Source organism: Lampris incognitus, chromosome 6 (genome assembly GCF_029633865.1).
Source record: "Lampris incognitus isolate fLamInc1 chromosome 6, fLamInc1.hap2, whole genome shotgun sequence".
Taxonomy (NCBI): domain Eukaryota; kingdom Metazoa; phylum Chordata; class Actinopteri; order Lampriformes; family Lampridae; genus Lampris; species Lampris incognitus.
In genome coordinates, this window is record NC_079216.1 from 18,386,956 (window position 1) to 18,412,314 (window position 25,359).

At 47.0% G+C, this 25,359-nt stretch overlaps 1 protein-coding gene across 2 annotated transcripts in view; it reads left to right on the forward strand.

Moving 5' to 3' along the window:
• The window catches only part of LOC130114283 (GRAM domain-containing protein 2A), a 45,016-nt gene that overhangs the window by 10,441 nt on the left and 9,216 nt on the right, over window positions 1-25,359 (forward strand). Inside the window, exons 1-6 of one of the 2 annotated variants that reach the window (XM_056282118.1) lie at window positions 523-558; window positions 2,550-2,622; window positions 4,055-4,158; window positions 20,558-20,656; window positions 22,724-22,795; window positions 23,267-23,326. In XM_056282118.1, the coding sequence (XP_056138093.1) occupies window positions 544-558; window positions 2,550-2,622; window positions 4,055-4,158; window positions 20,558-20,656; window positions 22,724-22,795; window positions 23,267-23,326 (423 nt within the window). In that variant the 5' untranslated portion in view covers window positions 523-543. Of the gene's footprint in view, window positions 1-522; window positions 559-2,549; window positions 2,623-4,054; window positions 4,159-20,557; window positions 20,657-22,723; window positions 22,796-23,266; window positions 23,327-25,359 lie in introns of those variants that run through there. The other variant, XM_056282117.1, reaches the window with a different exon arrangement.

Below are 25,359 nucleotides of genomic sequence, written 5' to 3' on the forward strand. Positions count from 1 at the left end.
AGGTGTGGTAGTACTAGAGGAGGTGAACGTGGATGAGTAGTAGTAGTAGAAGTAGAAGTAGTAGTAGTAGTAGTAGTAGTAGTAGTAGTAGAAGACATCGTAGCAGTAGTGGTCGTGGTCCTGTTGGGTTAATTGCCATGGCTGTAATTACATTACGTCTGATTGGCTGACAATAGAATTGATGCCAGTGTTAGCTTCTGATTGGTGGATCTGACCTGCTGGCCAATTCTGAGAGCGCTCATGCCCAAAATGGTCCTGATGTGACTGGGACAAGCTGTGGTAGCGCAGCTGCTAGGAACCATGGAAGTAACGATGAAAACAGGTTACCTCGATTCATAAACAGTATATTAGCTTCCATGTGTTTTGTGTTTTGTTTGGAACATCAGATGTTTTGTGTTTTTTGTGTCTTTGATGTTCCAGACAGGAAGGGGAAGGGAGGGGAAGGTGTTTGAGTCAGGACCCAGCAGGAGACAGGAGGAGACTGTCTGGCTCTCAGAGAACACACAGAGAGTCAGGTGTGTTTTCTGGGGCGCAGGGGCCTGGATGGTTGTCATCAGCGTACGTGTCTTTGGGAAGGATGGGGGCGGGGGGGGGTCTCATGTTTTGGTTCCATCCTCTTACTCAGCCAGATCAGATGAATAGCTAGACAACTAGAGCTGTTTGAGGACATGCCCCCCCACCCCCACCCAGAAAAAAATGGATCTGAATTTCTATAACACAGTCTTCTTTTAAGACACGAGTCATACATTCTTACCGTACAATAAGTTTAACAAGTCTGTAAACCTTCAGGATTACAAGGATCTCATGCTTCAGCTGTGTCTACACCTAAACTGCTCGTAGGTAGCACACAGTATAACAACCTGCAAACAACCTCATATACAGTGCATCCGGAAAGTATTCACACCCCTTCACTTTCCCCACATTTTGTTATTTTACAGCCTTATTCCAAAATGGATTAAATTCCTTTTTTTTCTCATCAATCTACATACAATACCCCATGATGACAAAGTGAAAAAGGTTTTGTAGAGATTTTTCAAAATTTATTAAAAATAAAAAACTGAAATATTGCATGTACATAAGTATTCACACCCTTTACTCAGTACTTGGTTGAGGCACCCTTGGCAGTGATTACAGCCTCAAGTTTTCTTGGGTATGAAGCTACAAGCTTGGCATACCTATATTTGGGGTATTTCTCCCACTTTTCTCTGCAGATCCTCTCGAGCTCTGTAAGGTTAGATGGGGAACGTCGCTGCACAGCTATTTTCAGGTCTTTCCAGAGATGTTCAATGGGGTTCAAGTCTGGGCTCTGGCTGGGCCACTCAAGGACATTCACAGACTTGTCCCGAAGCCACTCCTTCGTTATCTTGGCTGTGTGCTTAGGGTCATTGTCGTGTTGAAAGGTAAACCTTCGCCCCAGTCTGAGGTCCTGAGCGCTCTGGAGCAGGTTTTCATCAAAGATCTCTCTGTACTTTGCTCCATTCATCTTTCCCTCGATCCTGACTAGTCTCCCAGTTCCTGCCGCTGAAAAACATCCCCACAGCATGATGCTGCCACCACCATGCTTCACTGTAGGGATGGTATTAGCAAGGTGATGAGAGGTGCCTGGTTTCCTCCAGACGTGATGTTTGGCATTCAAGCCAAAGAGTTCAATCTAGGTTTCATCAGACCAGAGAATCTTGTTTCTCATGGTCTGAGAATCCTTTAGGTGCTTTCTGGCAAACTCCAAGCGGGCTGTCATGTGTCTTTTACTGAGCAGAGGCTTCCGTCCGGCCACTCTACCATAAAGGCCTGATTGGTGGAGTGCTGCAGAGATGGTTGTCCTTCTGGAAGGTTCTCCCATCTCCACAGCGGAATGCTGGAGCTCTGTCAGAGTGACCATCGGGTTCTTGGTCACCTCCCTGACCAAGGCCCTTCTCCCCCGATTGCTCAGTTTGGCTGGGCGGCCAGCTCTAGGAAGAGTCCTGGTGGATCCAAACTTCTTCCATCTATGAATGATGGAGACCACCGTGCTCTTCGGGACCTTCAAAGCTGTAGACATTTTTTGTACCCTTCCCCAGATCTGTGCCTTGATACAATCCTGTCTCGGAGGTCCACAGACAATTCCTTTGACTTCATGGCTTGGTTTCTGCTCTGACATGCACTGTCAACAGTGGGAACTTATATAGATAGGTGTGTGTCTTTCCAAATCATGTCCAACCATTGAATTTACTACGGGTGGACTCCAATCAAACAAAAACATCTCAAGGATGATCAGTGGAAACAGGATGAACCTGAGCTCAATTTTGAGTGTCATAGCAAAGGGTGTGAATACTTACGTACATGCAATATTTCAGTTTTTTATTTTTAATAAATTTGCAAAAATTTCTACAAAACCTTTCTCGCTTTGTCATCATGGGGTATTGTTTGTAGATTGATCAGGGGAAAAATAATTTAATCCATTTTGGAATAAGGCTGTAACATAACAAAATGTGGGGAAAGTGAAGGGGTGTGAATACTTTCCGGATGCACTGTAGGTCCTTCTGCCCCCCCCCTCTCTCTTCTTTCCACAGACCGTCAGCAAGTACAATTGTCAGTACCACAAGCTGTTCCAGACCGTCCCCAAAGAAGAGATCCTGATGAAGGGTGAGCCATTTTACCAGCTGTTCCTGTTGTCACTGTTCACACCGAACTGTCAGACCTGCAGGGCTGCACACTACCAACCACTAATCGACCACACTGTGTGTTTTACATAGTGACAGTCTCGGGTTTCATGCCTGCTATGTCCTTCAGGGTGTTTTGGCTGCTCGGTAGACAAGCTCCTCTGACGTTTTTTTTTTTAAGGGAAATGGGCAGTCCACACAGTTTTTATTAATTGAGATAGTTGGAAAGTTGCGATGGAGACAGAGGGTACACTGGGATTTGCTCCTCGGTTAATGAGGGACACACTTGACTCCAGAGGGGGTGGACCTAATTGTCGGACTATCTCTGAGGACTGGGTTGAATCTTTAAAGTTGTAGAAAAGGTTTGTAACTCCTGTGGCTCCTGTAGCTCCACAGCTGGGGCCCCTTATAAGCTGTACAGGCAGTTGCCTAGAGCCTCATGCATCCTCTACTTTACTTATAACCATGAAGAAACAAATAAACGAAATATTAATGTTCTTATTCAGTAAATTAGTACTTCATTTTACCCAGGCGTAGGGGGTGTCTGGGTAGTTTAGCAGTCTATTCCATTGCCTACCGACACAGGGGTCGTCGGATCGAATCCCAGTGTTACCTCTGGCTTTGTCGGGCATCTCTACAGACACAATTGGCTGTCTCTGCGGGTAGGAAGCCGGATGTGGGTGTCTGTCCTTGTTCGCTGCACTAGCGCCTCCTCTGGTCAGTCGGGGTGCCTGTTCAGAGGCACTGATTTCCTAGACTAAAGAAATAGCCAGGAGGTGGGCTAACTTACCGAGGCAACAGGCTAGCAGTTAGCAGGTCCCTCCGACAAAGCCTCGGCCATATGGGTCTTAGCTCCCATAAGCGGCGACTCCGTCTTGGTAGGTCAGTTCATTAGAGGTTGATGGTCTTGAGCTGGAAAGGTGTAAACCTGTAGTGTCCTGAACAGCGTGTTCAAAATGGCGTATCCTGAGGTGTTTATGCAAACTGCTGCCATTAACTAACTTCAGGGGATGCACCCGCACAGTGACATCCTCTTATAAACACTGCTTAACCACACTTCCAATCATTTCTCAATGAAAACCAGTCAAAGTATGTAAGAAAAGGAAGAAGGAAAAAGGCAAATATAACCCCCATCACTTCTAACAGCTCTCCAGTCTGCATGGGATAAAACGTCATAAAAGCATTCTTCATTAGGTTTTGTTGAGCGGGATCACTGGTTTAGATGTAATGGACTGCACTCTGCAATGCTGGATTATAGAGAGCCCAACAGTAGTCTGGACACTTGTTTGTAGACGGTACATATGTCTGCCGCTGACTTTACATGCTAGCTAGCAGCTCTGATATGGTTCTGATTGACTGCCATTGTAGAAGAGTGTCTCCTGCTCTGTCTGGTGACTGTCTGTCTTCCTCCTCAGTGTATTCCTGTGCTCTGCTGAGGGACATTCTACTGCAGGGCCGACTCTACATCTCCAGGAACTGGCTTTGTTTCTATGCAAATCTCTTTGGCAAAGACATCAAGGTAGGACCTCTGACAACTCGAACCATTTGGCCCTTTCCTCCTCCGCTCTTCCCCCCGTTGGGTTCATTATGAGAGGCGGGCCTCACGTCACTTAGTTGCGTTTAGTTTAACGTATTTCCACTGACGCAGAACTACCGAACAACAAGAAACAGAAATCTATTCTGGTCTGTGGAGGTCACACCAAAAATACCAAACACCCCTTCGCCCATTCTGGACCGGGACTGTCCCCATATCTTTGTATCTATCTAATAAATGTCCTATCTCAACATCTGTCCGTTTCTGCTTTTTTTTGTGATCAATGATTTTTATTTTTAAAAAACAGGACACAACAAACACACAAACAACAACAACAGGGTAACACACTAGCAACAGTGTTTAAGGACCAAAATAAAGGGGGGCAGGGAGAAATTTACAGAATAAAATAACCGTATCCGCAGTAGCTGAGAGTAAGAGACAGACAATGGAAACACAAATAATGGTGGACAGAAAAGGAAAAAAAAAATACTAAAAACAAAACTATACATTGTGTATACAAGCATCCATTTCTACTAACTTGTTTTTTTAAACTGCTTTAAAAAAAACATGGTGGATTTTATATCACTGAGCAATTTTGAAAGTGTAACTCTGGAACTCCAGAAAGGACACAATATGGTCACCCTCTTTCTGCTGTGTGTGTGTGTGTGTGTGTGTCTTTGTTTGTTAGCTGTTTATCTTTGGTCTGTGTTGACCAGTCCAGGGTCTAGGGGAAAGGCCAGCGTTACTTCAGCTTCGACTGTTTATGTAATGACAGTAAGATCTCTGTCCAGCAGACACATCATGCTGCGACTTCTCACTCTGCTGAAGACGCCCTTTACTGAGGACGCTCTTTACTGAGGACACTCTTTACTGAAGACGCTCTTTACTGAGGACGCTCTTTACTGAAGACGCTCTTTACTGAAGACGCTCTTTACTGAAGACGCTCTTTACTGAGGACGCTCTTTACTGAAGACGCTCTTTACTGCAATCTGCTCTGTCGCTGCTTCTGCTGATGCTCAGGAGACCTGTGTCTTCGTGTGTGTGTGTGTGTGTGGGTGTGTGTGTGTGTGTGTGTGTCAGAGGCGGAGCCAGATTATTTTTAGGTGGGGGTACAGGGGGGAACAACAGTTAAATGGGGGGACCCAAAAGTGACAACAGAAATGAAGGCCACGCCACCGACCTGTCTCTTCAACATTTAGACAACTAAGTGGAAACAATTACTTTTCTTAAATTGCACCATTACACTGTGTATTTGTGTCTTGATGGGGTTTTTTCTGGCTACATTAACGCTTTAGCCTTGGGCAGCACGGTGGCCAATGGTTAGCGCTGTCGCCACACAGCAAGAAAGTCCTGGGTTCGAACCCCGGGGTTGTCCAACCTTGGGGGGTCATCCCAGGTCGTCCTCTGTATGGAGTTTGCATGTTCTCCCTATGTCTGCAGTGGGGGTGCTCCAGTTTCCCCCACCATCAAAAAGACATGCATGATAGGGTTAGTACTCCTGTCTGTGCCCCTGAGCAAGGCATGGCAAGAAGAACTGGAGTTGGTACCCGGGCGGCTTCCCACTGCTCCTAGCTACACAGCTAGGATGGGTTAAATGCAGAGCATGAATTTCTCCACAGGGGTTAATAAAATATATCAAATCAAAATCAAGGAAGGTGCACAGGACCTTTTCATTTTGCACTGTCAATATTAAAATACTGATGGACATGTCCCCTTGTGTATGATGTCCTCATCACATCAACTGCTGGCTCTTGTGTGCAACCAGGGACACTGGAAGGCATTTTGAGTTGGGGGTGCTGCAGGTCAGTGGTATACAGTGTATAGTACAATGTCGTAATATGTATATGCTGTACTTGTGCCTCATTGAACTAAACACGCAGGACAAGATATATCTAGTGATTTTAGCCAAAGAACCCCACACGAGGCAGAAAGCCAAAACGATTATATAATCGCACAATGCACGCCAAAAGACATGAAAATTGTGAAACCTGACTTGGCATACCCTTGGTATAGCCTTACGCAATGTGCAAATCAAAAGAAATCGTCTCTAACTCAGTTATCAGAAACTGCATTAACAAATACATGTACTGGTTCAATAACTTGAACTCTTACTATGGCTGTACTGATAGGCAACGGTAAATGTTTTGAAGAGCAGATATAGAAAAACAGCCAACTTGAACTACTTCGTAAACATGGTAAACATCAAAGCAACCACAGAGATTATGCATGGGAGAGGAGAGAGTGGGAGAAGGAGCAGATGGAGTGCCAGACTACACCAACCTGGTTCCACCCAAGTGATTGCCACAGCAACCGCTGACACACACTAAACTAGGTTAAACCACCAAGCCAACCAAACCAGGTTAGAGTCATTAAAAACTTAAAGCAGTGAGTATACAGCCCTACTCTGCAACCCCTCCACGGTCCATCAAGATGCTATCACAAATCACAACCAGACAGACTACAGACATACTGCACAGCAGCAGGAGTAAATATCTTGTTTAAATTTTACTTAGAGCCTCAAGATGAAAACTTGATTTTTCATGCCATCTAATATTTTTCAACAAAGGGCATCCAGGTGCCATGGCGGTCTATTCCGTAGCCTACTAACACCGGGATCGCTGGTTCGAATCCCCGTGTTACCTCCGGCTTGGTCGGGCGTCCCTACAGACACAATTGGCTGTGTCTGCGGGCGGGAAAGCGGATTTGGGTATGTGTCCTGGTAGCTGCACAAGCGCCTCCTCTGGTCGTATCAGGGCACCTGATCAGGGAGAGGGGGAACTGGGGGGAATAGCGTGATCCTCCCACGTGCTATGTCCCCCTGGTGAAACTCCTCACTGTCAGGTGAAAAGAAGTGGCTGGCAACTCCACATGTATCGGAGGAGGCATGTGGTAGTCTGCAGCCCTCCCCGGATCGGCAGGGGGGGGGGGGGGTGGAGCAGCGACCGAGATTGCTTGGAAGAGTGGGGTAATTGGCCAAGTACAATTCAGAGAAAAAAAGGGGGAAAATCCAAAAGCAAAATTTTTCCACAGCCTTTCACCAGTGTGAAAAGCCTTTCATAAATGTGCCATCAGCTCTTGTCCGCTCCTCATTAATTAGCTTCTTTGCTACAGCAGAGCAACATAGCACAAGACTTCAGCCACCTCTTCCACATGATGAAGCCATTTTCACTGTTGAAGCCATTTCACCAACCTGAGCTAAATGATCTTGAAAAGCCTTCCGTCCCAAAGTGCCTGGATGGAAAGTTAAGTGAGCTGACAGCAGTGTTCATGGCTCCATCTTCGGCTGGTTCTGGGATTGCGGCTGCAGGTTTAGTTGAAGGGCTAATGTTAACTTGGCTGGACAGGACTAAGCTCACTGTCATGGCTGGGGCCGGGACACCGAAGTGGCTGAAAATGAACCATCAACACTCGTCCTTGGAAGTTACGCTTTGGTAGGGTTTTTGAAAAAATTTGAAATGCTCTTTTGCAACATTTTAAAATTCACTAGCTACTTGCATGCATTTTGCGTAACAGAAATTATGTCCCCAGCAACGCCCCCCAGCCCCGCCTGGAGTGTCCTACTTAGCTTGCTGCCACCGTGACCCGACCCCGGAGAAGTGGCTGATGATGAGAGAGAGAGAGAGAGAAATTATGTCCCCCCTGTAGGTGTGTCAGTTGCAGTCAGCAAAGGTAAATCTGATTGGTTAATACACTTTTTGATAAGTAAATCAAACATAAAATAAAAATAAAACCTTAATCTTCTCCTGTCTGTGCCCCTGAGCAAGGCATGGCAAGAAGAACTGGAGTTGGTACCCGGGCGGCTTCCCACTGCTCCTAGCTACACAGCTAGGATGGGTTAAATGCAGAGCATGAATTTCTCCACAGGGGTTAATAAAATATATCAAATATTCCTACACTAAACCCAGAATATCCCAGTAAAAAAAAAATATACATATACACTACCGTTCAAAAGTTTGGGATCACCCAAACAATTTCGTGTTTTCCATGAAAAGTCACACTTATTCACCACCATATGTTGTGAAATGAATAGAAAATAGAGTCAAGACATTGACAAGGTTAGAAATAATGATTTGTATTTGAAATAAGATTTTTTTTACATCAAACTTTGCTTTCGTCAAAGAATCCTCCATTTGCAGCAATTACAGCATTGCAGACCTTTGGCATTCTAGCTGTTAATTTGTTGAGGTAATCTGGAGAAATTGCACCCCACGCTTCCAGAAGCAGCTCCCACAAGTTGGATTGGTTGGATGGGCACTTCTTTGAGCAGATTGAGTTTCTGGAGCATCACATTTGTGGGGTCAATTAAACGCTCAAAATGGCCAGAAAAAGAGAACTTTCATCTGAAACTCGACAGTCTATTCTTGTTCTTAGAAATGAAGGCTATTCCATGCGAGAAATTGCTAAGAAATTGAAGATTTCCTACACCGGTGTGTACTACTCCCTTCAGAGGACAGCACAAACAGGCTCTAACAGGTACTATTTAATGAAGATGCCAGTTGGGGACCTGTGAGGCGTCTGTTTCTCAAACTAGAGACTCTAATGTACTTATCTTCTTGCTCAGTTGTGCAACGCGGCCTCCCACTTCTTTTTCTACTCTGGTTAGAGCCTGTTTGTGCTGTCCTCTGAAGGGAGTAGTACACACCGGTGTAGGAAATCTTCAATTTCTTAGCAATTTCTCGCATGGAATAGCCTTCATTTCTAAGAACAAGAATAGACTGTCGAGTTTCAGATGAAAGTTCTCTTTTTCTGGCCATTTTGAGCGTTTAATTGACCCCACAAATGTGATGCTCCAGAAACTCAATCTGCTCAAAGAAGTGCCCATCCAACCAATCCAACTTGTGGGAGCTGCTTCTGGAAGCGTGGGGTGCAATTTCTCCAGATTACCTCAACAAATTAACAGCTAGAATGCCAAAGGTCTGCAATGCTGTAATTGCTGCAAATGGAGGATTCTTTGACGAAAGCAAAGTTTGATGTAAAAAAAATCTTATTTCAAATACAAATCATTATTTCTAACCTTGTTAATGTCTTGACTCTATTTTCTATTCATTTCACAACATATGGTGGTGAATAAGTGTGACTTTTCATGGAAAACACAAAATTGTTTGGGTGATCCCAAACTTTTGAACGGTAGTGTATATATATATGTATATGGCCTGGCAGCCTGTCCAGGGTGTCTCCCCGCCGGCAGCCCAATAACTGCTGGGATAGGCTCCGGCATCCCCCGACCTTGAGAGCAAGATGAGTGGTTTGGATAGTGGATGGATGGAGCGATATATATTCCGCTCCTCATTTGTTGAGCACCTTTATCAACACCATTGATGGTTCCTGGGGTGAAAAAAGCACTCTCTCTCTCTCTCTCTCTCTCTCTCTCTCTCTCTCTCTCTCTCTCTCTCTCTCTCTCTCTCTCTCTCTCTCTCTCTCTCTCTATATATATATATATATATATATATATATATAAAATGTGTTGGGACACACCTCTTAATCATTGAATTCTGGTGTTTCCTTCAGACCCATTGCCACAGGTGTATAAAATCAAGCAGCTAGCCATGCAGTCTGCATTTACAAACATTTGTGAAAAAATGGGTCGTTTTGAAGAGCTCAGTGAATTCAAGCATGATACTGTCATAGGATGCCACCTTTGCAATAAGTCAGTTCGTGAAATTTCTTCCCTGCTAGATATTCCATGGTAAGTGGTATTATTGAAAAGTGGAAACGTTTAGGAACAACAGCAACTCAGCCACGAAGTGGCAGACCATGTAAAGTCACACAACGGGGTCAACAAGTGCTGAGGCAAATAGTGCGTAAAGTCGCAAACACTCTGTTGATTCAATAGCTGCAGAATTCCAAACTTCCTCTGGCATTAACACCAGTACAAAAACTGAGCACCAGGAGCTTCATGGAAGGGGTTTCCATGGCCGAGCAGCTGCATGCAAGCCTTACATCACCAAGCACAATGCCAGTCGTCGGATGGAGTGGTGTAAAGCACATTGCCACTGGACTCTAGAGCAGTGGAAACATGTTCTGTGGAGTGATGAATCATGCTTCTCTGTCTGGTAGTTTAATGGACGAGCCTAAGTTTGGTGGATGCCAGGAGAATGTTACCTGCCTGACTGCATTGTACCAACTGTAAAGTTTGGTGGAGGAGGGATAATGGTATGGGGTTGTTTATCGGGGGTTGGGCTATGCCCCTTAGTTCCAGTGAAGGGAAATTTTACTGCTTCAGCATACCAAGACATTTTGGACAATTCTATGCTTCCAACTTTGTGGGAACATTTTGGGGCAGGCCCTTTTCTGTTCCAGCATGACTGTGCCCCAGTGCACAAAGCAAGGTCCATTAAGACATGATTGGGTGAGCTTGGTGTGGAAGAACTTGACTGGCCCGCACAGAGCCCTGACCTCAACCCCATCGAACACATTTGGGATGAACTACAATGGAGATTGCGATCCAGATCTTGTCGTCCAACATCAGTGCCTGACCTCACAAATGCTCTTCTGGATGAATGGGCAAAAATTCCCACAGACACAATCCAAAATCTTGTGGAAAGCCTTCCCAGAAGAGTGGAAGCTGTTATAGCTGCAAAGGGGGACCAACTCCATATTAATGCCTACGGATTTAGAATGGGATCTGGAATGCACATCTTTACGGCAGGATGCACCATATGCTGGACATTGCCTTAGCTTGTATGATTTTCCACATTTCCTGCACGTGCTCCCTTGTCCCTTGTTCTGTGTGTATTGAACTGGCTGTTTTTGTCCTTTATTCCATGGTTGACTGTCCTTTTGTTTTCTGTTTTTATGCACTGCATGTACAGCTCTCTCCTGGGACGCTGCACCAATTGCTTATATTTGTGCTTTAACAGTCTCAGCAGCACGACATGTGTCTAGGCCTTTTCTAATGGAAGATTTGGTTCTTTTAAAAGTCTCTCTTTCAGGCGTTGGTCATTCATAGTCAACACAATCTTGTCTCTGATCATGTAATTTTCCGAGACGCCAAATTCACTCAGTCTTTATTCGTTTGCCTGAGCTCTGTCATATATTTCTCTATCGTGATATTCTGACATAGGGTGTACCCAAAACTGATGTCTTTCAAACACTATTTTTCTTAGGCTGACAATAGGCTCTGAACGCTGCTAGAATTTCTTTCTTCTACACTCTCTTCTTCATCATAGTCAACATCAAGTGTGTTATACACTTCAAGAGCTTCCTAGTGCCTTAGTGAGCTCGGCAAGGGGCCTCACATTGACTTACTTTTTAAGAAGTAGGCCAAATCAGTTGAGGCAGGAGAACCCCCACAGTCCTCAGGGTATCAGCACCCCAGACGAAGCTCAGCTTTGCATAGACCCTCCAGTGGACTCCAGTGTGGAGCCCAGCCAGCCATAGCCAGCAACAGAGAGGAAGATGGAAGGAAGAAAACCTCAAATCCTGTGGCCAAAGTCCAGCCAGAAGACAGAGTGGGAGACCATCAACTCTGACATTGTCCTCTTGCTAGAAGGACAAAAGGGAACAGTTAAAAGAAAACTGGAGAACATGGGAGCCATCATTTACAGCTATGGCATAGAGAGATTTGGGGTGAAGGAGAAGATACCCAGTAGGCAGAAAGAGTCTTCAATCCAGCCCAAATCCAGGGGGCAGCAGGAAATTGACAGGTTGGTGAAGGAGAGAAGCCAACTGACGCACTGCAGGCTTAAATAAAGCAGTGTTTGACAAAGTTGCGAAGAGCAGAACACCTCAGACGACAGCACAAGAGGAAAGAACAGGCTAGGACTCGCTTCCACAGCAACCCTTACAGCTTTGTCAAGAGCCTTTTTGACAGCGAGAAGAATGGGAGCCTCAGAGTACCCATACAAGATCTGGAAGAGCACCTAAAGAAGCACTACTCTGATGACCGCAGACATGAGCCAGTCACCATCCCGGATGACATGCCACATATTCACCCACCTGACCACCGTATGGACACAAGACCCCCCACATGGTGCGAGGTGGAGAGGACAGTACAGCAGGCAAGATCGATGTCAGCTCCTGGGCCCAATGGTATTCAGTATAGACTCTATAAGAACACTCCTGGAGTCCTGAAATACCTCTGGAAGCTGATGAAAGTGGCATGGCAGAAAAGAGTCATACCCAGGGCATGGCGAAGAACAGAAAGCATTCTGATCCCCAAGGAGAAGAACTCTTTCTTCATCAGCCAGTTTCGCCAGATCGGCCTTCTGTAGAGGGAAAGATCTTCTTCAGCGTGATTGCCCAAAGGCTCTCCACATTCCTGCAAAGAAACAACTTTGTCGATACGTCAGTGCAGAAAGCCGGGATCCATGGCTTCTCAGGATGTCTGGAGCATGCTAATATCATCTGGCACCAGATACAAGCTGCCAGGAAAGAACGGAGAGACTTGCACGTGGTTTTCTTAGACCTCGCCAACGCTTTTGGATTGGTTCCTTACAAGAGCCTGTGGATGGCGTTTGATTTTTTCCACATCCCCAAAAACATCACAGAGTTGGTCAAGACCTATTTTCAGGATCATCAGTTCTGTGTCACAACACAGAACACCACCACCACTTGGCAACATCTGGAAATAGGCATCATGGCAGGCTGCACTATTTCCCCTCTGGCATTCACCATGGCAATGGAGCTTGTCATCCATGCATGTCGATGGGTGGTGGGATGCGAAAGGTCCAGGAATGGCCTGCGTCTTCCACCAATCCGGGCATACATGGATGACTTGACCACCATAGCAACAACAAATCCATGCACCAGGCGCCTGCTGCAGAAACTCCAGGAAAACATCAAGTGGGCATGAATGGGGTTTAAACCAAGCAAATCCCGCAGCATCTCCATTGTTAAAGGCCAATCAACAGATGAACGGTTCTACATCAGTGATCAACCAATCCCCACAGTCCGGGAGAAGCCCATCAAGAGCCTCTGACGGTGGTACAATGCAGACCTCAAAGACACCCAGCAACTGGAGCAACTTCGTCAGGATACAATCAGTGGCCTCAGGCAAATCAACAATGCTGTGCTGCCCGGGAAGTTGAAGCTCTGGTGCTTTCAGTTTGGGCTGCCACCCCGACTCATGTGGCCAATAACTATGTACCAGGTCTCACTATCTCATGCCAATTGCTTGGAGAGGCTAGTGAACTCGCACGTAAGGAAGTGGCTCGGACTGCCTAAGTGCCTCAGCAGTGTTGGACTCTACAGCAATGGAGTCCTCACACTCCCAATTTCCAGCCTGGTTGAGGAATTCAAATGTGCCAAAGTGAGGCTGGACATGTCCCTCACAGAATCCCGAGACCCGGTAGTGAGAGGAGGTGCTCCAGCCCTAGCAACAGGGAAGAAATTGACCCCAGCTGCAGCTGTACCGGAGGCGAAATCTGCCCTCCGCCACCGAGATGTAGTACGCCCTGTTCAACAACGCAGAGGTGGCCTTGGCCTGGGAACAAAAACACCTACCTGGCAAAAGGCGACTACTACTGAACGGCGAACTATGGTGGTAGAGGAGGTTTGCCGACAGGAAGAAGCAGCCAGATGTTCTAAAGCCGTAGCACAAGCCAAACAGGGCCGCTGGATGAGGTGGGAGGGTGTTGAAAAGCGGAGACTCACATGGAGTGAGCTCTGGATTTATGGAATCAAACAGGCTGAGCTTCATCATCAAAGCCACATATGATGTCCTGCCCTCTCCCACAAATCTAAATCTCTGGCTTGGAGAGAGTCCAACTTGCTCCCTGTGTACAGCCCCAGCAACCCTCGAGCACATCTTGGTTGGCTGCAAGACCAGCCTCACCCAAGGCAGATACACCTGGCTACACAATCAGGTGCTCAGGTGCTTGGCAGCTGAACTCGAGCGCAAGAGGGTTTCCATCAATGCCCAACCCTTCAACAACCAGGAAGGGCCCCGGCGTTTTCCAGCTTTCGTTCGGGAGGGGGATAAACTGAAGGCCACTGAACTTAGACATTAGACTGTAAACTGTCCCTGCGCAAGCATAGGCCCATTCCCCTGTCGTGCAGGTTGCACAGTGCAAACACTAGAGATTTTAACAAACAGTCCTTTTTAAAAAAAAATTGAATCTCGCCTAGTGCGTGCAGTAAAATTGCTACTTTTACCTTTTCTTCCGTACGATCTGCACCACTCGTAGTCATGTATATTTAGAAGCGCTGTTCTCATCGTCTCCAATTTTCCCCAAGTTGTCTGTCAGCAGCAGCGGCGACGGTAACATAAACTGGTCCATCTTCAAACGGTGGCTCACCTTTCGTTGTCTGCACGCCGTACGCGCTAGGTTAGCTTTTAGCTAGTAGAAGACCCCGTTGTCTCTCGACTCAGCTGCGGCAAAATGACGGACTGGACCGACTTCTGACACCATGTTATGGTTTTACATGGCCGGAAGACTCGACTTAGCTGATGAATATACTGTAGCGAATTCTGTACAGAGACTGTACTTTGACTGCGTGAGAAGACTTAACGACAACCGTGCTGCATACACATATACTGAACGCATGGCCGGACGAATCACAGCGTTACTCCACCACCACATCATCGACTTCCGTATTAGTATCAGTGCGCGGCACTATATGTTTCTCTCTCTTATATATATATATATATATATATATATATATATATATATATATATATATATATATATATATATATATATATATATACTCTATATATAGAGTAACGATCACGGCTGAATACGCTCGGTAGCCATTGGCTAAGGGGTCGGACCCTTTAGTCGACTTGTTAACGTTGTCGTCTGCGGTGCAGAAGATACGGGTTCGCGTCCCGGCTGTGGAGATTCCAGGCTGCCCAGGCAGCCCGACCCGTTAGCCAAGGGCTACCGAGCCTATCCATCCGTGATCGTTACAGTATAAAGCCGGTCTTTCAGGCGGTGAGCCCCAGTAAGGTCTCAGCGTTGTGTTCGGTGATGTGTGCCAGGGCCGGGAAGACAGGCAGGGAACAGGACTTCCGGAGGGCGGTTGAGGCATAATAGAGTGCTCTAATTTATTTGCTTAAAAACAACGAACAAAACTAATCAGTTTCCAAAGAAGTTATTGGCTCATGAATGAAATAAAAAATAAAATAACCTCAGCTGCCTGTATCAGGAACACGTTACTTATTAGCCAGCCACAACACAACGTTTAGCCTTTCTAGCGATGCCAAGATAAGCTAGCTCGCCCATACCACACAATTAGCGATTAGCAAAAACATCTTTTCATAATAAATTTGCCAAAAATGGTTCCGTCCTGCACATAATCACACTTGGAACAGTTGTGCTGCACAAGGTTATAACACAGACAGTGAGCTTAATGGTTTAAACTGAGTGTTTTCAGTCATACAGCGCTCAGGGAACCTTCTCACCTTAAAAACGCTGAACAAAACTAATCTTACAGTGTCTGCAGAGGACAAAAAAAAAATACCCCAAAAGCATAAAAGCGGAACATAAAAGAAACACACAAAAACACACGATCGCCATCTGCTGGCAAACATATAACTCACGCCTTTGCATATATATATTTTTTTTTAATTGCCGTTGCAGTTCAACGATACAAAAACCGCACTTAAGGGTGCAGTCAGCGATTCTAATCCAATACACTTTTTGTCAAATTCAGCGAATATCTCCTCACAGTCCGCTAGCTGTCGGTATTGTGTGTGCTGGGAATAGAAAATGAGGGAAGGGATGGGTGTATTTGTTTTGTTGTTGCGTTAAAAGATCAGCAGTCTTTATCCAGAATATCTCTGACTCCACCTTTACGTTGTCTCAGGCTTGCGCGTTCTCTGACGTTCATACATTGATTGACATCACTAACAGCCAATGGAAAATGGGGGGCGCACGGGATGTCCAATCCGATCACAAGATCACAACGGGGGTGGGTGTCCCCCCCATGCAACACGGAAGATCCGCCCGTGGTGTGTGTGTGTGTGTGTGTGTGTGTGTGTGTGTGTGTGTGTGTGTGTGTGAGAGAGAGAGAGAGATAGATAGATAGATAGAGAAAGAGAGAAAGAGAGAGAGAGACTGTGCGATAGTGTTTTTCATAGAATGGCTGAGTGCTTCTCTTATTTCTGTCAATGTCAAAGGTCATAGACTGTCAACAGGAGCACGTGTGTATTTTAAAATGTCCTCACGGTGGTCCCTCAATAAATCCGCTTGACTGGCTAATTTTTTTTAACTGTTTGAATGATCAGTTTTTCCTTCTTTAACCTGTGTTTGTAAGCACAAGGTCTTATTTACACACACACACACACACACACACACACACACACACACACACACACACACACACACACATCATCGTCATCATCGGCGCTCACTCGGGATCGAGTATGACTGTCCTCCTTCTTGGTCCTTGTGGGTGTTCAGGTGGGCGAAGAGGCCGATCCTGGAGCCACATATTTTGGTGCAGTGTGGGCAGGGGTGGGCGGTGGTAGTCGTGGGATTGGTTTGGGCCTTTTTGGTGGAAACGCCCTCCTTTCTGAGTCTGCGCTTGTCTTCTGCAGCATGTCAGAGATCATTATTATATAGTGCAGCTCCTTCCCGGACAAGTTTTCTCCAGGTCGCCCTGTTGGTTGCTGTGTCCTCCCAGGTCTTAGGATCCATGTGGCATTTTTTGATGTTCACTTGGATGTTATCCTTATACCTTTTCTTTTGACCTCCTGGGGCATGATGTCCTGTGAGAAGCTGGGAGTATAGGACTTGTTTTGGAAGGCGAGAGTCAGGCATACGGATGACATGGCCAGTCCATCTGAGCTGGTGTTGGGGGATGGTGGCAGTGATAGCGGGAATGTTAGCCTCCTCCAGGACACTGGTGTTGGTGCATCTATCTTCCCAGGTGATCACCTCTGATGATGTGCCTCTAGTGCCTTCAGGTGCCTGCTGTATGTGGTCCAGGATTCTGATCCATACAGTAGCTGATCCATACACTACCGCTCTGTAGACCAGAATTTTCGTCATGGCCTGGAGGTGGCGGTTTTCGAAGACCCTTTTTCTCAGTCTTGAGAAAACGCCACTGGCACAACTGAGGCGGTTGTGTATTTCCTCATCAATGTTACCTTTGGAGGATAGGAGGCTTCCAAGATACGTAAAGTGGTCCACATTTTCCAGTCTGGTTTTGTCAACATAGATAGTTGGGGCTGGAGCAGGGTTATTTGTGTTGGGTGGTGGCTGGTAGAGGATCTGGGTCTTTTTTATGTTAAGGGCCAGACCGAGCTGCTTGTAACCCTTGGCAAAAGCTTCCAGAATGCACTGTAGGTCCTCTTCTGAATGGGCCATGAGGGCATTGTCTTCGGCGTACTGCAGCTCCATGATGCATATGGTGGTGGTTCTGCTTTAGCCCTGAATCTGGTGATGTTCAGGAGTTGTCTGTCAGCTCTGTACATGATTCTGACTCCTTGTGGCAGGTGTTTACCCATAAGATGGAGGATAGCAGAAATGAAAATAGAGAACAGGTAGGAGCAATGACACAGCCCTGCTTGACTCCAGTGTGAACCCTGAAGGGTTCCGTTGCATCTCCACTGCCACTGAGTGCTGTGGCTGACATATTGTCATGCAGTAGTCTCAGTATCCAGATGTATTTGTCCGGGCAGCTAATTTTTGCCAGAACCAGTCAAAGGCTTTAGTGAGGTCTATGAAGGCCATGTATAGTGGTTGATTTTGTTTTCTTGTAGTTGGCGAACAATTAAAATCATGTCCATGGTACCTCTATTTGGGCGAAATCCACTCTGAGACTCAGGGAGAATGTTTTCTGACAGGGGGAGTCTATTAGCCAAAACCCGGGCGAGAGTTTTCCCAGTGGTGGATAGGAGGGAAATGCCCCGGTAATTTCCGCAGTCTGCCTTGTCTCCCTTCTTAAAGATGGAGACAATAAGGGCATACCTACAGTGCATCCGGAAAGTATTCACACCCCTTCACTTTCCCCACATTTTGTTGTGTCACAGCCTTATTCCAAAATGGATTAAATTCCTTTTTTTTTCTCATCAATCTACACACAATACCCCATAATGACAAAGTGAGAAAGGTTTTGCAAATGAAAAAGGTTTTGCATTTTTGCAAATTTATTAAAAATAAAAAACTGAAATATTGCATGTACATAAGTATTCACATCCTTTGCTATGACACTCAAAATTGAGCTCAGGTTCATCCCGTTTCCACTGATCATCCTTGAGATGTTTCTACATCTTGATTGGAGTGCACCTCTAGTAAATTCAATTGATTGGACATGATTTGGAAAGGCACACACCTGTCTATATAAGGTCCCACTGTTGACAGTGCATGTCAGAGCAGAAACCAAGCCATGAAGTCAAAGGAATTGTCTGTGGACCTCCGAAACAGGATTGTATCGCGGCACAGATCTGGGGAAGGGTACACAAAAAATTCTACAGTGTGGTGACCCACATCTATATAACGAGAGACATTCACCTAAGAGGACGGTGTACCTTTAAGGGAAGAGGCGAGGGGTCAGATAATGCACTTCCGCTTCCGGTTGAGAGTGCAGTTCAGTGTCGTTGTCGAATGTATGACATGCTAAGTTGGAGCTAGTAAACTACCTCGACTACGTCTACTCTCACGTCTCCTGTCTCGTTGTTTTCTAACTCCACAACAGCTTTGAAGGTCCCGAAGAGCACGGTGGTCTCCATCATTCGTAAATGGAAGAAGTTTGGATCCACCAGGACTCTTCCTAGAGCTGGCTGCCCAGCCAAACTGAGCAATTGGGGGAGAAGGGCCTTGGTCAGGGAGGTGACCAAGAACCCGATGGTCACTCTGACAGAGTTCCAGCATTCCTCTGTGGAGATGGGAGACCCTTCCAGAAGGACAACCATCTCTGCAGCACTTCACCAATCAGGCCTTTATGGTAGAGTGGCCGGACGGAAGCCTCTGCTCAGTAAAAGGCACATGACAGCCCGCTTGGAGTTGGCCAGATAGCACCTAAAGGACTCTCAGACCGCGAGAAACAAGATTCTCTGGTCTGATGAAACCAAGATTGAACTCTTTGGCCTGAATGCCAAACGTCACGTCTGGAGGAAACCAGGCAGCTCTCATCACCTTGCTTATACCATCCCTACAGTGAAGCATGGTGGTGGCAGCATCATGCTGTGGGGATGTTTTTCAGCGGCAGGAACTGGGAGACTAGTCAGGATCGAGGGAAAGATGAATGGAGCAAAGTACAGAGAGATCCTTGATGAAAACCTGCTCCAGAACGCTCAGGACCTCAGACTGGGCCGAAGGTTTTCCTTTCAACACGACAATGTGACCCTAAGCACACAGCCAAGACAACGAAGGAGTGGCTTCGGGACAAGTCTGTGAATGTCCTTGAGTGGCCCAGCCAGAGCCCAGACTTGAACCCCATTGAACATCTCTGGAAAGACCTGAAAATAGCTGTGCAGCGACGCTCCCCATCTAACCTTACAGAGCTCGAGAGGATCTGCAGAGAAGAATGGGAGAAATACCCTGAATATAGGTATGCCAAGCTTGTAGCTTCATACCCAAGAAGACTTGAGGCTGTAAGCGCTGCCAAGGGTGCCTCAACCAAGTACTGAGTAAAGGGTGTGAATACTTATGTACATGCAATATTTCAGTTTTTTATTTTTAATAAATTTGCAAAAATTTCTACAAAACCTTTTTAAATTTGTCAATATGGGGTATTGTATGTAGATTGATAAGAAAAAAAAGGAATTTAATCAATTTTGGAATAAGGCTGTAACATAACAAAATGTGGGGAAAGTGAAGCGGTGTGAATACTTTGCGGATGAACTGTAAATTGTGCAGGGATTATCTCCTTTTCCCATATTTTGAGGAGCAGGGCGTGGATGTGACTAAGGAGAACTGGCCCACCATCCTTCAGGATTTCTGCTGGGATGCCATCAGGTCCAGCGGTCTTGTTGTTCTTCATCTTCCTTATGGCATCCTGCACCTCGTTCCGACTGGGTGGTGCTCCCATATTCTCACTGATGGGTTATTGGGGGAGTTGGTCAAGGGCCTCCATCTCAGGAGTTGTGTCCCTGTCCAGTAGCTCCTCATAATGCTCTTTCCATCTGTTGGTCATAGACTTATTATCTTTCAGCAGCATTAGCCCATCTTTGGAGTAAAGGGGGGCTAGGCAACGGTGGCTGGGGCCATATACCGCTCTTGTGGCATCGAAGAAACCTCTGGTATCCCCACAGTCAGCAAGCTGCTGGATCTCCAGAGCCTTCCTTGTCCACCACTGGTTCTTCAGTTGCCTAACCCGAGAGACACACACACACACACACACACACACACACACACGCACACGCACACGCACACACACATAGACCTAGAAGCTGCCAAATACAACCATATTAATGGTGCTAATGGCCACCGGTGTCTGCCCATGCCCATGTGTGTGTGTGTGTGTGTGTGTGTGTGTGTGTGTGTGTGTCCAGGTAGCGATACCAGTGGTCACTGTTCGTCTGGTGAAGAAGCACAAGACAGCCGGCCTGGTGCCCAATGGCCTGGCGATCACCACTGACACTGGACAGAAGGTGCTGTACATTACTCCTCACCAGACAGCGTTACAGAGGACCCCCCCCCCCCCCATAAAAACACAAAACTGCAGTCTACCCATATTGTCCGCTTATTATCTGGGCGAAACGGTGGCCCAGTGGTTAGCGGTGTCGCCTCACAGGAAGAAGGTCCTGGGTTTGAACCCCGGGGTTGTCCAACCTCGGGGGGGGGTCATCTCAGATCGTCCTCTGTGTGGAGTTTGCATGTTCTCCCTGTGTCTGCAGTGGGTTTCCTCCAGCTGCTCTGGTTTCCCCCACCATCACAAAAGACATGCATGTTAAGGGTTAATACTCTTGTCTGTGCCCCTGAGCAAGGCAGTGGAAAGAAGAACTGGAGTTGGTCCCCGGGAGCTGCAGCTGCCCACGGCTCCTAGCTACACAGCTGGGTTAAATGCTGAGTGTAATTCCCCTATTGGGATTAATAGAGTGTATCAAAAGCCAATACATACATAAATTATTGTCTGTATGATTTCAAATGACTGGCACTTAATTCAAGCAGACTGTTTTGGACAGACATGGAGCAGCTCTGCTGTAAGTAGTAAAATGAGCAGTGGTTGTCATCCTGTCTGGATACCACAGACCAGACCACAGACAGATTATTAAAAGACTCCATGTGTACCTGTGTATTGGAGAAATCACACCATTTCAAACCACATCACTGGCTTAATGGAAACCTTTGCTTTAAAGCAGTTACTCCATCTTATATTTTAAAAATGTGGCATAATTCAGATGTTACCTGGCTTATAAAAGGACTTGTTGGACATGAAAGCTTCTTAACTGAGAGGCACACCAGCACCAGCATCCAAGATGCACAGGCAGACGGAAAAGCTTCAAGTCAGCCAGAAAGATGAACTGACAGAAAGACATAAACATTCTAGCAGACAGATAGACAGACAGGCAGACAGACAGGCAGGTAGACAGGCAGGCAGGCAGAGTGACAGACAGGCAGACAGAGCGACAGACAGGCAGGTAGACAGACAGGCAGGCAGGCAGGCAGGCAGACAGGCAGGTAGACAGGCAGGCAGGCAGAGCGACATGCAGGCAGGCAGAGCGACAGACAGGCAGGTAGACAGACAGACAGGCAGGCAGGTGGGCAGACAGGCAGGTAGACAGGCAGGCAGGCAGAGTGACAGACAGGCAGACAGAGCGACAGACAGGCAGGTAGACAGACAGGCAGGCAGGCAGGCAGGCAGACAGGCAGGTAGACAGGCAGGCAGGCAGAGCGACAGGCAGGCAGGCAGAGCGACAGACAGGCAGGTAGACAGACAGACAGGCAGGCAGGCGGGCAGACAGGCAGGTAGACAGGCAGGCAGGCAGGCAGAGCGACAGACAGGCAGGCAGACAGACAGACAGGCAAGTAGACAGACAGGCAGGCAGGCGGGCAGACAGGCAGGTAGACAGGCAGACAGGCAGAGCGACAGACAGGCGGGCAGACAGGCAGGCAGGCAGGCAGGCCAAAAGACAGAAGGCAGACAGGCAGGCAGAAGGACAGACAGACAGGCAGACAGGCAGGCAGACAGAAAGGCAGACAGACAGACTGACAGATAGAAAACAGGCAGGCAGGTAGCCAGACAGGCAGACAGACAGGTGGACAGACAGACAGACAGGCAGGCAGGCAGGCAGGCAGGCAGACAGACAGTGAGCTGATGCCTGCCAGCTGTGGGACTGTTAATCTAACTCATCCGTTTTCTCGTTTCCCACATTTATCTATCCGGGTGCTGGTTGGTTAATGCCTTCAAATATGTTTTTATGAAATCATCCATATGTAAACCCAAATATTTCACATCATTTTGCCACTATTGTGTTCCTCCCTCCTCACTATATTGTTATCTTTATGGTCTTACACAATAACGCTCCCTCTCTGTCTGTTTGTCTGTCTTTCTGTCTGTCTGTCTGTCTGTCTGTCTGTCTGTCTGTCTGTCTGTCTGTCTGTCTGTCTGTCTGTCTGTCTGTCTGTCTGTCTCTCTCTGTCTCTCTCTGTCTCAGTTATGTGGAGGCTTGTGGTCTCACGGCGTCCGGTAACACCTTTTCTCTTGTCTCCTGCAGTATGTGTTTGTTTCCCTGCTGTCCAGAGACAGTGTTTATGACGTCCTTCGGAGGATCTGCACCCACCTACAGGTAGAGGCCCACCTCCCTCTGTACGGCCCTCCTTCACCTGTATGAAGAGGGTCTGAGTCAATATTTACAGTATGTTTATATCAGTGTGGAGACATGTCAATCAGTAGTTAGAGCACACATGTGTAAAAAAAATAGAACATGGGTATATAACTAGATCAGAACCTGTTTTTAACACATAGGGGTCAGGGGTCAGCCTGTGTTTTATCAGTTGTTTGAATGTGCTTGGGTCCATTCAATACACTCACGTTCAAACAACTGATAAAATATATTGGAAAAATTGGTGTCTCTCAGTGACATGTGGGTGAAAGGTGAGTCAGTCAAGAACATACCATGTTCTTCCCCTCGCCTCCTCCTCACCATTCACCCTCTTCTTTTTTGCTCCTCTTTCCTCCTGTTCTTCCATTTCTCTCTTCCTCTTTCCACCATTCTTGTCTTTTCTCCTCTCTCCTCCTCGTCTCTTCTCTTCTCCAGGTGAACGGGAAGAGCCTGAGTCTGAAGCAGTATCTGGAGGAGCCCAGCTCTTTGTCCATGGTAACTTTTACAGTACATTCATATTTCTCTCAGACACATGGTGGTCAGGCGGCACGGTGTCATTAGCACTGTCGCCTAACAGCAGGAAGGTCCTGGGTTCGAGCCCCGGGGTAGTCCAACCTTGGGGGTCATCCCAGGTCATCCTCTGTGTGGAGTTTGCATGTTCTCCCCGTGTCTGCGTGGGTTTCCTGCGGGGGCTCCGGTTTCCTCCCACAGTCCAAAGACATGTAGGTCAGGTGAATCGGCCGTACTGACTTGTCCCTAGGTGTGAATGTGTGTGTGTGTGGGGGGGGGGCTGTGCTGGCTGCTGGGATAGGCCCCAGCGTCCCGTGACCCTGGGTTGGATAAGTGGTTTAGATAATGGATGGATGGACATTGTAGTCATTCAGCTGAACCGCAGCAGTAAAAGCCTCAGGTCTTCAGAGTCTTGTGATGTGTCAGTAGCCCCGCTAGCAACCTTCAGAGTCGTATTCAGACTGACTTGACAAATAAAATAGATTCCAGTTGTTATTCCCAGATCACCGACATTACAGATAGACAGCCGTAAGAAGGTCAAAGAAAGAGGGCTCATGGATGATAGAGAGCTTGGAAACTCAGAAGAGACGGTCCTGTCTTACAGCCGGGCTGCAGTTTTACAGAGAAATCACCTTTCAATGTAATTTTATAAATCCAGTGGTCAATTCCTGCCTGATTCAGTGGAGACTCAAAACTCCTATTGCGGGTGTTAGGACAATCCTGCAGTATATTGGGGAGTTCTCAAACATGTGAGGTCTGTTCTCGCTCATTATAGTCACACTCACATGACAGGATGGGATGTCGAAGCCAATATTTTTGTCACAAAGGTTCAGATACAGTCACAACAGCTGGGATATGAATGTACCATATTTTTGGCCAGAGAGGGGATCTTTTTGCCCTCGTTTGTCTGCCTGTCCACAAGATACCTCAAAAATAGATGAACGATGGAGCATTCGGGTAGCGTAGCAGTCTATTTATTCCGTTGCCTACCAACACGGGGGTCGCTGGTTCGAATCCCCATGTTACCTGTGGCTTGGTCGGGCGTCCCTACAGACACAATTGGCCGTGTCTGTGGGTGGGAAGCCAGATGTGGGTATGTGTCCTGGTCGCTGCACTAGCGCCTCCTCTGGTCGGTCGGGGCGCCTGTTCGGGGGGAGGGGGGAACTGGGGGGAATAGCATGATCCTCCCACGTGCTACATCCCCCTGGTGAAACTCCTCACTGTCAGGTGAAAAGAAGCGGCTGGCGACTCCACATGTATGGAGGAGGCATGGGGTAGTCTTGCAGCCCTCCCTGGGTCGGCAGAGGGGGTGGAGCAGCGACTGGGACGGCTCGGAAGAGTGGGGTAATTGGATGGGTACAATTGTGGAGAAAAACAGAGAAAAAATCCAAAAAAACAAAAAACAATAGATGAACGAATGACTCACAACGTTTTGTGAGCAGGTGTGTCCTGAACAGAGGAGCAAGTGAGCGAGTCTTGGTAGAGAAGTTCTACATACTTGGTGAGCGACTTAACCTTCTTTTGCAACAAAGCCGTTCATTATGGGCTGTTACTGAGAGGAGCTAATCCGTCTTGGTGAAGGCTTGCTTGTTGACTAACTAAATAAAGACGGACATGTGTGCTTATTATAACTGAAAAACAGCTATGTGATAACTTGCTCCCTCAGAAAAGAGGTTTGGTTAACAATTAGTCAGCCTACAATCCAGTTTAGTTTTTGTTCTGGTAAATGGAGCCTCGTCTTGTTTAGTTTAGTTGCATTTATCCATCCATCCATCATCCAAACCGCTTATCCTGCTCTCAGGGTCGCGGGAGCCTACCCCAGCAGTCATCGGGTGGCAGGCGGGGAGACACCCTGGACAGGCCACCAGGCCATCACAGGGGTGCGCACACACACACACACACCTAGGCACAATTTAGTATGGCCGATCACCTGACCTACATGTCTTTGGACTGTGGGAGGAAACCAGAGGAACTGGAGGAAACCCACAACATGCAAACTCCACGCAGAGGACGACCCA